At 40.3% G+C, this 13,364-nt stretch overlaps 1 protein-coding gene across 6 annotated transcripts in view; it reads right to left on the reverse strand.

The window, feature by feature from the left end:
* Nucleotides 1-13,364, reverse strand: part of TAX1BP1 (Tax1 binding protein 1) — a 248,109-nt gene that overhangs the window by 213,879 nt on the left and 20,866 nt on the right. For all 6 annotated transcript variants that reach the window (XM_085876996.1, XM_085876995.1, XM_085876993.1 and 3 more), the window contains 3 exons: nt 9,912-10,008; nt 3,509-3,696; nt 551-709 (listed from right to left, as the gene is read on the reverse strand). In XM_085876996.1, the coding sequence (XP_085733122.1) occupies nt 551-709; nt 3,509-3,696; nt 9,912-10,008 (444 nt within the window). The remainder of the gene's footprint in view (nt 1-550; nt 710-3,508; nt 3,697-9,911; nt 10,009-13,364) is intronic.

Raw genomic sequence — 13,364 nt, forward strand, 5'->3', positions numbered from 1 at the left:
ATGCAGTCATTCAGTTGGGGATGTGAACCAAACGCATTCTCAACTGAACTCATGGCTCATGAATACGAGGAACAGTTTCCAATCCCATTTATTTTGTATTTGTCTATCAGCCACCAATATCATTGGAATTCATTCTACAATAGTCCAATGTCCAATGTTTCTGTAGGAGCACAAGCCTTCCATCAACATCAAAAAAATAACGAGAATAAACATTTCCACAAACGGGAGAAAAGAGGAACAACAGAGTGGAGGTGGGTGGAAAGCTTGGATTTTTGGAGTCGAGTTGAACCATACATGTCAACTATTAGAACCAGCAGTGGGTTACTGGAAGAAGCAAGGGGACAAGAGAAGGGGAATTACTGGAAGATTTAAAGGAGATATGTGGCTTCAATCTTGTGAATGACCCAATTTTTGGCACGTCCCACACTCCTTCCTGTTCCCTTTACTGTCACACTTAAATATACAAATAATTTCTGAACAGCTCAAGGAGTACTTGTACAATACATGTTGTTATCATACATTACAAGCTCCACACATCAGCTGTCCTCACCTGTAGTTCTTGAGCCAAGTTCATTTTATCAGTGTCACTCCCCTTCATGTTCTGGCGCAAGTCTTCCACCTCCTGGATCAAACCCCTTCGCTCCTCCTCTAGCTTTGCCTTGCATTGCACAAGTTCCTCAATTTTGGAATTTGACTCCTTCAGGCAATCCTGTCACAATGCACAAGTCATTGCTCAATATATGAAGCCAATAAAAACTTTGCTGTAATAAAGATAAGGATGTTTATAACCTGTGATGCAAGCAACCCAAAAGCATCATATATGAAAGACTTGCTCACAGTTCAAAGTGCAGATGAAAAAAAAAATTAACAGAATAAAAACCAACAAATATTTTTTCCAAAGTAATACTGATTTCTGTGGCATCAAGCTATGATATCAGTAGGATATAGGAAGATGGGGGAGCGAGGGAATGGGAGAGGGAAGGGTGTGGAAAAAGGTATATTTGCAGTAACATACCTGAGGAGGCAATTGCAGACAGGAAGTAAAAGGTTTACAAATGTGCCAATTTCAGTTATCAACTACAACAGCACTCGGTAGAGCACACACCTCCACCAGTTTGAACAGTTTACATTTTTTATCCGACTGATTTGGTGAAGATCTGAACGCAGCCTAACTCTCATAAATTGGTCCTTGTCACACAACCAACCATCCTGTCACGGAGTTTCGTCTGAATCCGTCAAAAAGTTTTTGAGATATTGTGCTGTACAGTACATCGTTTTTGGGCCCTTTTCTCAAATGTGAAGAATTACTTTGAGAAAATAGTATTCGGATCTTCACCAAAATCGAATCAATTCGTCCTTGTAAGACACCCAACCTGTCCACCAAATTTTGCCCAAATTTGTGCACAACTTTTTGAGATATCCTGCTCACAGTAAAAGATTAAATTAAAAAAAAAGAGACAGACAGACAAACATGGGTGAAAACATAACCTCTGGCCACCTTCAGTGGTGGGGGTAATTATGTTCCCTTTCAATAGTCAAAGTTAGAACGCAAGGATTTTGGTGAGCATGGCAAATCAAGTATTGAAACATCTATGTGCATTGCATAGTAATGAATATAAATGTACAGTTAAAACAAGTTATTATAGCTGTACATGAATCGTCACAATCCCAAAAGTTTCATGGGTACAGTGGACAGGAAAGTTGTTCAGTATATGTTTTGCCGCATTTTCGATTAAGCCTTAATGTGTTTGACATAATGTTAACAGGGGGTTGGAATTACCATTTGTTCAAAAAAGTGGAAAAGATACAACCAATCAACAAATTGTAGCAAATACTATTCCACTGATATCATTTGGAAACCAAACGGGGGGGGGGGGAGATGGGGGACTTACAAAGTCAAGGCTCATATGGAAGAACGATAACACAGAACGGATCAGGATGCAACAGAACAAAAGGAACAGCAGAAAGGGGCGAAAGGGCTGCACAGCAGGGTTGTGGGACCAAGATAAAGGGAGATGGACAAACAAGGGATGCAGGTAAGGATGAGGGGTAGGGAGAATATGCAGGGGGATGGCAGGGGGTGGGCAGATGGATACAGAAGCAAACTCTTAGGGAGAATAAGCTGGAAATGGAGGGAGGGAGAAGTGCTTTAACAAGGGTAGAAAAGATCATAGTTTTGGATCGGGGATGATCTAAGATGGTGGTGAACAGCTGTCTTGAAGACCTGGAGAGAAGATCGAGATTTAAGAGAATGTGGAAGTTGATTTCACAGGTGGGAAAGAAAGAGGAACGAATGAGGTGAGCAGTGATTCTGGATTTGGGGCTTGATGGGGGACCACGTGCACCCAGCAGAAACCTGGAGGGGGGCGGGGGGATAAAGCACGGAAGGCGCAGAGAGTGCAAGACTAGAAAGGAGGTGAAAGAAGACAGACAATTGACCTGTCTGTGATAGCCTTATAAACAAGTTAAACACAAAGGATAAGCAACACTTTCAGAATGTATTTTCAAGTATAACAGGTTTCAATGAAAATGCCTAGAGGTTCATTTGTATATTGTTAATACAAATCAAAAACGAACAAGCCGGGAAGCGACATGGGTGGTCGCAACATAATTGCATACTAGTCATACAGTTTTTGACGGATCGGGCTGAAAATTTTTGACAAAGAGTTTGATTATAGTGCACATAAAATCCTGAAAGCCGATTTTTGATTTTCGGAAAAATATATTTTTTAGGATTTTTCAAACATTTTGAAGTCCCGTTGCTAGGCAAAGGTGGTATCCATAGCAACGGTGCTCAAAAGCATAGAACTACATCCTGGTATGAACCTACCTGTCAAGTTTCATCGAAATCGGTTGACTCTGGCCTCCAGAGCTGTCCATTACAAACAAGACATACAAACAAACGTACATACATACAGACAGACAGACGGAAAAAAATGAAAATAAGGGTACTCCAGCGACCACCCAACATAATGTTCACAAGTAATATTTTGTCAGAAGTTGCCACATTAGGCTTTGAGGTTTAGCGGCTAAATAGTGTAGAGACATGTAGGATTGGTTAATGTCGGGGATAGTGAAATGGTTAACCAAGAAAATAAGTGTTTGGGGGAAGGGGGGAACCATAAGAGATGAAAATAATTTGCAATTATAAAAGCCATTAAATATTCCTGCTTGATGGTGCAAGACATCTGATTGCAACTTCACCATCACAGAGGTGTACGTATTTATAAAAAGATGATTGCTCTGTCAAGCTTGGGAAAGTGTCACGCATGCACTCATCTACTCATTCTGGTGTGCCATCTGTAACTATGTGTACACAACACAACAGCACGTGGGTGGAGGAGGGGGGGGGGCGGGTTTAATTCATGTAGCACTTTATCTGTCCATTTACAGCATGACCTGTCCATTAATTACAAACATTCCTTTCCTGTTCGATAAAATTTATGACCGACAGACAGGGCCAGAGACACACACACACATACACCAAAAGGAAAGAAAAAAAAATTACTTCTAAATGGGAAGTCTTTGTGGTGACCATCAAAAGACCAGAGCACTCGTCCATCTCCAGGGTAAATAGCTCGTCTGTTGGTGATGGCGCACGAAACTGGAAAGGGGCACTCGCCCCACGTATCTCCCCCATGTGTGTGACATAGCAAAATTGGTAAAACTCCCCGTCATTCTTTGGGAGGTAATACGCTGTTCACAGGAACACACAGGGAATGCATTTATACAACACGGTCAGCATATCGAAAACGGGTTCATTGCAAAAGCAGCACAGCAATACTCCTCAAACATGCATCTAAGTTGAAAATAAAGTGCTATGTCATTTATGACTCAAATGTTTTAAATTACAAACATTCCTTTCCTCCTCGAGTTGAGAAAAAAAAAATTCAAATTTCGGAAACTTCAAACACCAACAGAATCTCATTACGATTCATAAAAAGATATAAATGAAACATCCATTAAGAAAGATTGACCTACATTTCCAGTTGATTATGATGGTGCAGAAACTTAAACGTGTCACATGACTATGTTGCATGTAAATAGACTGTCATGAGTGCATGGACATTCAGAAATAGAATAGATAGTTGTGCAACAGCCAATGGTAATGCTAACTGCCAAGTTTATTTCTGGGATGCTTCAATGTTGTTCAAGCTCATCAACATAGAGTGACCACAAGTATAATTTGTCGCAAACTACTGTATTCACGAAGTTTCTGTCACAATCTAGTTTTGCTTCAAATGAACATTAAATGTTACGTCTTGTTTAAAATGACTAAGTGTAAATTATACAGAAAAATAAAAGTGGCTGACTTTCAACTGAAGGATAGAAACATTGCTAAATCCCATTAAAACACCTGCCTTGTGACTCACGACGATTCCACAAATTATTTTTTCAACTGCTTATCCAATAAGTTACGAGATCAAGGAAGTATTGTACTCCATCGTTTCCCCCCACCAAGATGCTGAAATGCATGGCAATAAAATATTTGCAATTCCAGAAACAACTTGCTGCACAACCATAAAAAATATATAAATAATAAAAAAATAAAAATAAAACATGTATGAACATAGTTATGCAAAAAAAATCCCACAACATTCAATACAATATTACTGAACTCTCTCAAACCACATCTGAAAATTACCAATGCAGACAAAGTCCACTGAACATCTTTAATGGAATGAGGGAGAGCGCATGTCTACGCCAGGCTAAACGGTTTAAGTTTTGTATGCCAATGACAGGCCAGATCGGCATCCGGACCTGAACCAAAACCGAATAGACTTGTTCTTGTTACCTACCCAACTCGTCCACCAAGTTCGTCCGAATCCATCCATTTTTTGAGATATCGTGCTATATATCAATATTGGACTGATCTCAATGATGAGGAATCACGAAAGTTATTGTTATACAGATCTTCACCAAAATCAAATCAATTTGTCCTCGTCACACACTCAACCTGTCCACAAAGTTTCGTCCGAATCCATCGATCACTTTTTGAGATATCCTGTTCACAAACAGAAGTGAAAGCATAACCTCCATCCACCTTCGGTGGCAGAGGTAACAAAGACAAAGACAAAGTCTCTTTAACATCTTTAATAACAATGCTGTTCAAATATATTTATTGAAAGGAAATCCCTCCTTTGCAAAGCACATTTTAATGCTGCTCTTTACACTTACTTTTAATTGTATTTTAATAACCCACTTAAGGAAAAAGTTATCCTTAATTTTAGCTTAATGTGTTTTCACCAGGGGGTTAATTTCCACAGGTTTCTCAATTTGGATAATGGCCATGTTGCATCTAAAACGTCCAACTTTCAAAATATTTGCTCGACTTTAGTGGCTTTTGAATGCAATTCACTCTCTGGGAAAGCTAAACAAGCAGACAATCCAAATCAACAGATTAAAATTCCCTCAAACTTTTTGGTTTCACCAACGCTCCTTTATCATCCTCGCTGAAGGAGAGGGTATTGCGTTTGGGTCCATTCGTTTGTTTGTCCACACAGAACTTGCATGTTTTTCTCCACAACCGCTTGTCGGATAGAGACAATTTTCACCATAGGTGCGACTACTCGTGGAGAATGTGTTAATTGTAATTATGTCATAGGTCACATGGTCTGCAAGCCATGTTGGAAAAATGGAAAAACTTTGGACCTCTGTCTCTCTGAAACCGTACCGAGGAAAAAATTGAAACTTTGCACATGGCAAGTACTCCTCATGGGGAATAAGTGCAATTTTTTTTTAAAGAACGTCAAAGGTACCTTTGTTATGACGTTATAATTGCATATGCAGAACGCTACATCTCATCAGCACGAAAGTTTTTGAGGGTTATCTTGAGATAAAATTATCCACAGAAAAAGAAAAAAAAAAATTGATGACATCATTGGTCACGTGTTTCGGCAGTCATATTGGGGTTTTTTTAAGCTTCAAAAATCTTCTCTGAAGTGACTGAACAGATCGAGGCAAAACTTTACACATATGACCACCTATCCCATGAGAAATAAAAGATTCACACATATGAAGTCACAGGTCACATGGTTTTGCAGCCATACTGGATTTACCCTCAAACCTATTCAAGCAAATAAGGAAATCCAACACAGGAACAAGGAAATCCAACACAGCCCATCATGCCTGCGTGAACACCATACCAATTTATCTACACAAGATCCAAGAAAGAAAATGCAAAAAAAGTTTTTAATTGATGAAACATTTTTATTAAAAAAATAATAATAATAATTTCTTCCCCTCAGGGAAGGGGGCATGGGCTTCGTTAAAAACATACATCATCAACTACACTACCGAAGTCTGAAGTTTTAGAACACCCCCATTTTTCAGTTTCTCCTGAAATTTAAGCAGTTCAAGTCCAGTGAATAACCTGAAATGGTACAAAGCTTAGCAGTAAACTGACAGAGGTTACCAAAAACACAAAGTTTAGGTTACCAAAAACTAAAAAATAATGTTAATTCCAGAGTTGTTAAAACAGGCCCTTTTCAGGGAACAAGAAATGGGTGAGCAACTACAGCTATTCTACAGCAATGGAAGAAAATAAAACCTTGAAAGTTGATGCAAACAATTCCTACAGGTGTCCCAACTTTGGTTGATTAGTTACAAACCCTCGGTCTGTATAAAAGCAGTGTTGGAACAGACTGTGTTGCTACACCTTCTGAAACATTATATGGACAATATTGCACTGCAGGAAGTGGTATATTGCTGTCATAATGGCAAGAAAATGACAATTAACAAAGGAAGACAGACAGACCATTATAACCCTTGCAAGTGTAGGTCATTCCTTTCGAGAAATTGCAAAGGAAGCCAAGGTGTCAGTGAGTACAGTTTCCTACACGATCAAAAGGCACTTGGAAACTGGAGGAAACTGACAGGAAGAGGTCTGGCAGACTCAAAGCCACAACACAATCAGAAGACAAGTTTCTGAGAGTCAACAGCTTGCCTGATAGGCGGCTCACAGGACAGCAACTTCAAGCACAGCTTAACACTGGTCGAAGTGAGGAAGTCTCAGTTTCAACTGTGAAGAGAAGACTTCGAGCTGCAGGTTTGACAGATGGAGTGGTAGTAAGAAAGCCATTGCCAAGATGACAAAAATAAGAAAAAGAGGCTTACCTGGGCCATGAAGCACTGCCAGTGGACTACTGAAAACTGGAAGAAGACCAATAAATGAATCAAAATTTGGACCAATGAATCAAAATTTGAAATCTTCGGTTTATCACGCAGGGTTTTTGTATGCCGTCGAGAAGGTGAAAGGATGGTTTCTCAGCGTGTGACACCAACTGTCAAACATGGAGGAGCAAGCGTGATGATCTGGTACTCTTTTGCTGGATCCAGTCGGCGACTTGCACAGAGTGACTGGCACCCTGAACCAAAAGGGCTACCACAGCATTTTGCAGCGCCATACAATACCCTCTGGTCTACGCCTCGTTGGTCAGGGGTTCATTCTACAGCAAGATAACGACCCAAAACATACCTCCAGGCTATGTCAGAACTCCCTTGGAAGAAAAGAACAAGATGATGGGCTTCAAATCATGGAATGGCCAGCACAGTTTCAAGACTTAAACCCCATCGAGCTGGTTTGGCATGAACTGGACAGAAAGGTGAACGCAAAGCAACCTGCAAGTGTAACACATTTGTGGGAACTTCTGCAACAGTGTTGGTAAGAATGTTCCGAACAATATTTGATTTCCATTGCAGAAGGAATGCCACGATTATGTTCGGCTGTTAAATCTGCAAAAGGTAGCTACTTTGATGAGTCAAAAATTTAGATTACATTTTGTTCAACAAAACGATTCTACGATTTCTTTGTTATCTGCAATTGTTTATTTGTTCTATGCTTTAATTTCAGAGTACATTGAAACATTAAACTGCTTAAGTTTCAGTAAAAACTGGAAAAATGGGGCCGTTCTAAAACTTTGGACTGGGAGTGTACACAACACCCCTTGACAAGATCCCCACCAACAGCACTCTGTACACATGCACACAATCACCCATCAATGCTCAAACTACCGAAAGGTCTTGTCAACATCCCCATACCCCTCTATTTCCATAACTTCCAGGTACCTATCTCATTCTAATTTAAACTTGTCTACTTTTTCTGCTGCCACTACCTTTCCAGGGAGACCATTCCTTGCATTAACTACTCTGAGTAAAAGTCCCCTGCCTTACTATCCGTCTTAACTCTCCTCTTCTTTCCTCTCAGGCTTTGGCCCCTGGTCCTCTCACTGTCTACTCTGTTCAATAATTAATCTGTACTTATTTCATCTATACCTTTCATTACCTTAAGCATCTCTATCATATCTCCTCGTAACCGCCTCCTTTCTAGTGAATAAAGCCCTGTCTCCTTCAGCCGCTCCTCATAGCTGAGTCCAGCTCGGCCCAGAATCAATCCGTAAGCCCTGCGCTGAACCCTCTCTATGGCATCGATGTCCTTCTGGAACTGTGGTGACTAAAAACTGCACACAATATTCTAAATGTGGCCCTCATTAAATTTCTGTACAATGTTAACACCAATATATATATATATATATATATATATATATATATATATATATATATATATATATATATATATATATATATATATATATATATTTTTTTTTCTTTTTTAATCTTCTCCAGAACAGCTTGAAAATTGAGGAGCAACTTCACACAAATGTTCCTCAAACGATGGGTGTACAAGTTTAAGGAATAATTGATAGGTCACATGGATTGGAGGCCATAATGGAGTGAAGAAAAATTAAAAAACCATTTTCTCTGGAACCGCTTAATCAATCAACGTGAAACTTCAGATTTATGATCTAGTCGCGATGGCGAATACATGTTTTAAATTTCAAATAAATCGGATGCATGGTCTGGCAGCCAGAATCATTAAATTTTTTGATATGGGTTCTCTTTTTTTGGAATAAGGCTCACTTGGTTGTGCCTGGATGGGTTTGAGGGTAGAGGAGTAGCAGCTGAAATGTGAATCTTATCCAGGTTCCTCCTGATGACATCATCTTTGCTTTTTGCTCGTTTGGGTTCCTCCTGATTACTCGAATGCAGCACTGAACGTATGTGGTCTTCCATTTGATTTGAATTGAATTCATTTTAATCCCATTCTAAATTAAATTGAATAACGAATAATAATAAAAACGTCATGGGTCAGGGTCAGGTGCCTTATAAAAGCGGGACGTCTTAGTACCCGGTCATCACTGCCAACAGTTATGAAGAGGCAGTTCTAATTATGTCTCTTATTAATTACGTAACACACCAGTACACAAACACCAAACAAAATAAATCACAAAACTAGTTCTGGCGAGGATATGCAATCTCAGATTGCTCTTTCAAGTTACCTTTTGCAGCTCTTTACATGCAAATTAAATCGACAAAAAAGAAGTTTCATTAAAACCCCTTAAGCTGTCTCAACTATCACATTTTCACCTGACAAGACCTCTGACCTTTGACATCGTAATGCTGCAATGTAATAAGTTCATAATTGCATCATAATACATACTTATACCAGGCTTGGTGAAAATGCCATCACTGGTTCACAAGTTAGCACAGCAACATAATTTTTACATATGGGACATCTGATCTTTGATCTCTTAACCGCATGATCTTAGCAGTTCATCTTTATATCATGCTACATACTTTTACCAAGTTCGATTTAGATCCCTTCAGCAATGAAGTTATTGCAGTAATGAAAAGCTATCACAGATGCACCGACAGCAGACATCACGAAAATATAATGCCTCTGGTGACATCATCATGGAGGGATAAAAAAGTGGCTCATCAACTTTTGGTGCAACCACAGTTTTGGTTTGTATAGAGTACTATGACATTACCAAACACAAACATAACTGATACACATCAACTATGAAAGTGACTCAATAAAACTACCAGAAAACAAACAAAATAAGTGAAACCTTGGAAAACGAGCTGCAGCATGACAATTTCTTCAGAAGGTCCAGGTGTTGAGGCCCACAAAAATGTATAATAATCTCGAGGGGAGCTCCATCCAACCTGCAAAGAAGCAAGGATGAGTAAAAGCATCAGTAACTATGGAAATAAATGACATACAAATCCTAAAATTCCACAGAGAACAGGCATAATGAAGTGCAAATCCTGATGTGTGTGTGTATGTATATATATATATATATATATATATATATATATATATATATATATATATATATATATATATATATATATATATATATATATATATATATATATATATATATATATATATATATATATATATATATGTGTGTATGTATATTTATGGGCCGGGGGTCGGTGGCGAGAACGACCACTAGGTGGGGGAGGTTACGTCGTCTCCCACCAACCTCCCGGAATTGTAGGTCATCGCTTAGATAACTCCGCGAGCCGGCGGGTCGCTTAACCGACCGTGGAACGCCAATATCTCGACTGCGTGGCATAGGGTTTTTTTTTGTCTTGATCCAATTTACCTAAGTAACCACGCGGTCTCAACTATCGGGGATCCACGCCCTCGGAACGCCGAGCCGAACCGGATTCACTCCACCGACAGCGGTAAATTCCACCTACCTTTCCGGCTCGGATGCAGTCGAGCGGCCCTGCCCAGGACGTTCCGGCTTCAATGGACCGATTACCGGGAATAAAAACCCGCCTAAAAACTCAGATCCGAACCATGCTGGACCAATGCAAGAAAGGACGGAAACTGACTGGGAACATTTCTCCCATGATTTATTCACAATAAAAAGACACAGGCAAGACTTATCGCGAATATACAAGGAATATTTACAATGGTGGAAAAACACTTATGCAGTTCTACTTAAAAGATGGGCCCACACACTGAGACACACACAGATGTTTTATTGAAAAGACCCCCGCTGCCAGAGAAGGAGTTACGAGCTGGGGGGGTCGCAGTTTGGCGGGTACCTGCCAATGGCCGTGCAGCCCGGCCCACAGTCACACGCGCGGAGCTCGTGTCCGCGGACGCCAGCGGGACTCGAACCCACAACGTTCGAATTGCTGCTTCCACGAGAAGTCCAATGCGCTATCCGTTGCGCAAAGGACAGCTGGACTCCTTCTTGAGTCAACTGGACTCCGTCCCCAGCTCCAACACGTGACGCACCCAACCAACACGCTCCTCTCTGGTAAAACACACTTCTCTCTCCTCCCTTTAAGAACAAACGAAAGGCAACAAAAGAGCCTCCGTGCGGGGCGGAGCTCCATGAAGCACACACCACTGTCCGCCTTGATTGGACAGTGCTCCCACAGGCCTGCCCTTTCTGGGTGGGCATTCGGCCTTGTTGGGAGAAAGCCGCCCTCCCCTCCACGCATGTTTGAGGGAGGTGGACGTGGTGCAACTGCCTCGACTATCGTCGGAATTCCGCCTCAGGCAATGGTGCGCTGGGGCCCGCAAACCGAGGGCCGCAAGCGCGATGGTACCGTTGGATCGTAATGGAGGATGGTGTTGGAAGATATAACCTACCTAAACCGTCGTAACGCACACCTTTGATTCTCCCACGAGACCAGTGTTTTTCAAGGTGGGGCGCGGCAATATTTTGGTGGGGCCTGAGGATGCAGAATTAATGAATTAATATATGATCACTTTCATAGCTTTGTACTTCCATATTTTCAAAAGTTTGAAGCTGCGACTGATTGCTCATAGCGTCATAACTTAAAACTGCTTCACCGCACCCTTGTTAGCCAATCCGCTGGTAATGCGTGCCCTTCATCAATTCAACACTGTTACGTCACTATGACTCGTTTTTCGTCAAGGGGAATTCCTTGCGCTGCTGCGCGCTCACAGCGCTGATGCGAGCGATGATTCATGCATAGGAGAGTTTGACTGAAAAATTGGCGAGATAGGCTGGAAAAACCTGTACCTTTGGCGCTCAACACGCCTACCTCTTCTCCTTCCCGTTTTCGCTTCAATATTGGTGACGATTAAACACACTTTAAATTATAATTAACAACGTAAGCATGATTCAAAATTTTCATTTTTTTCTAACTGTCAAATTCGATTTGATTTTGGTTTGGACCCAAAGGGTCCGCGAGCACACTGATAACTCGCCTAAAACTCGGTCAGGCTAATGGGGCTACTTAATGCGGAAACCACAAAAGGATATCTAGCTGTAGCTTTTTTTGCATCTTTTTTAAATTTGCAATTATCTTATATATATTATTTCCGAGTTTGTGGTTTCGTGTCGCGCTATCTTAGACTTTGTTCTGCGCTCGAGTAACGTGATATTCGGCTTACATCATCTCAAAGACCATATGAGGTGCATTGGACAATAAAAAGTAAATAAAATGGTTCTGAAACAGTGAAATCGTATTCCACTTACTGCATTAAAGTAAAATTACTACTGATACTCTGCATCAGTTCCTTTCTCAAACACACCCACCCCATGTCGCGCAGAGTGCGGGTTATGCTAGTTTTCTAATAAAACCACTGTTTTATCAAACTTTTGTGGCATTCAAAACAATTTTCTTATTTTTCCACAGATTTACTTACTCTGTTTAAATCAAAATGAGCAGACCAAGCAAACAAAAAGTTCGTCAATACTCAGCGGAGTTCTTGATGTTTGGATTTATACCTGCTGTACACGAAGAACGTGCACCCTTCTGCTTACTATGCCAACAGACTTTATCGAATGAATCAATGAAAGCCGGTCATTTTGAAGCTCATTTGAGGGATAAACATCCCAACCATGTCAATTCAAAATTGGATTATTTTAAATCTCTGAAAGACAAGTTTGAGAATAGATCAAAAATCACTTCATTATTTTCTGCTCAAACTACAGCCCTGAATCATACCCCCTTGAAGCAAGTTATGAAATTTCTCTACTGATAGCAAAAAATGGGAAGAATCATACGATTGGGGAGCAACTTGTTAAACCCGCATTATCTGTTTTTCTGAAAACTGTTCTGCAAAAGAATGACAAAGATGTCCAAGCAATGCCACTGAGTAATAGCACAGTCAGCAACAGAATAGATGAGATGGGGCAAGATGTTGAACAACAACTTATTGAGAAGTTGAAATCACGAAAGTTCTCATTACAAATCGATGAATTTACCATACGGGAAAGCGAATCACTGTTATTGGCATACGTGAGATATGTTGACCTGGAAGAGTTTCAAGAAGAGATGCTGTTTTGTGAATCATTAGAAACAACCATTTGTGCAGTTGACATCTACAGCAAACAACAATTATTTGGATGAAAATGAAATCCCCAAAACAAACATTGCATCATGTGTGGCAGATGGTGCACCTGCAATGATGGGTAAAAAGACGGAATGTTTAAAACTAATGAAGGATGACAATCCAAACATGTTGGCTGTGCATTGTGTTATCCACAGAGAAAACTTGGTTGCAAAGAATATTTCCC

This window comes from Eptatretus burgeri, chromosome 4 (genome assembly GCF_056783735.1).
Source record: "Eptatretus burgeri isolate ZD-2024b chromosome 4, Ebu_testis_v1, whole genome shotgun sequence".
NCBI lineage: Eukaryota > Metazoa > Chordata > Myxini > Myxiniformes > Myxinidae > Eptatretus > Eptatretus burgeri.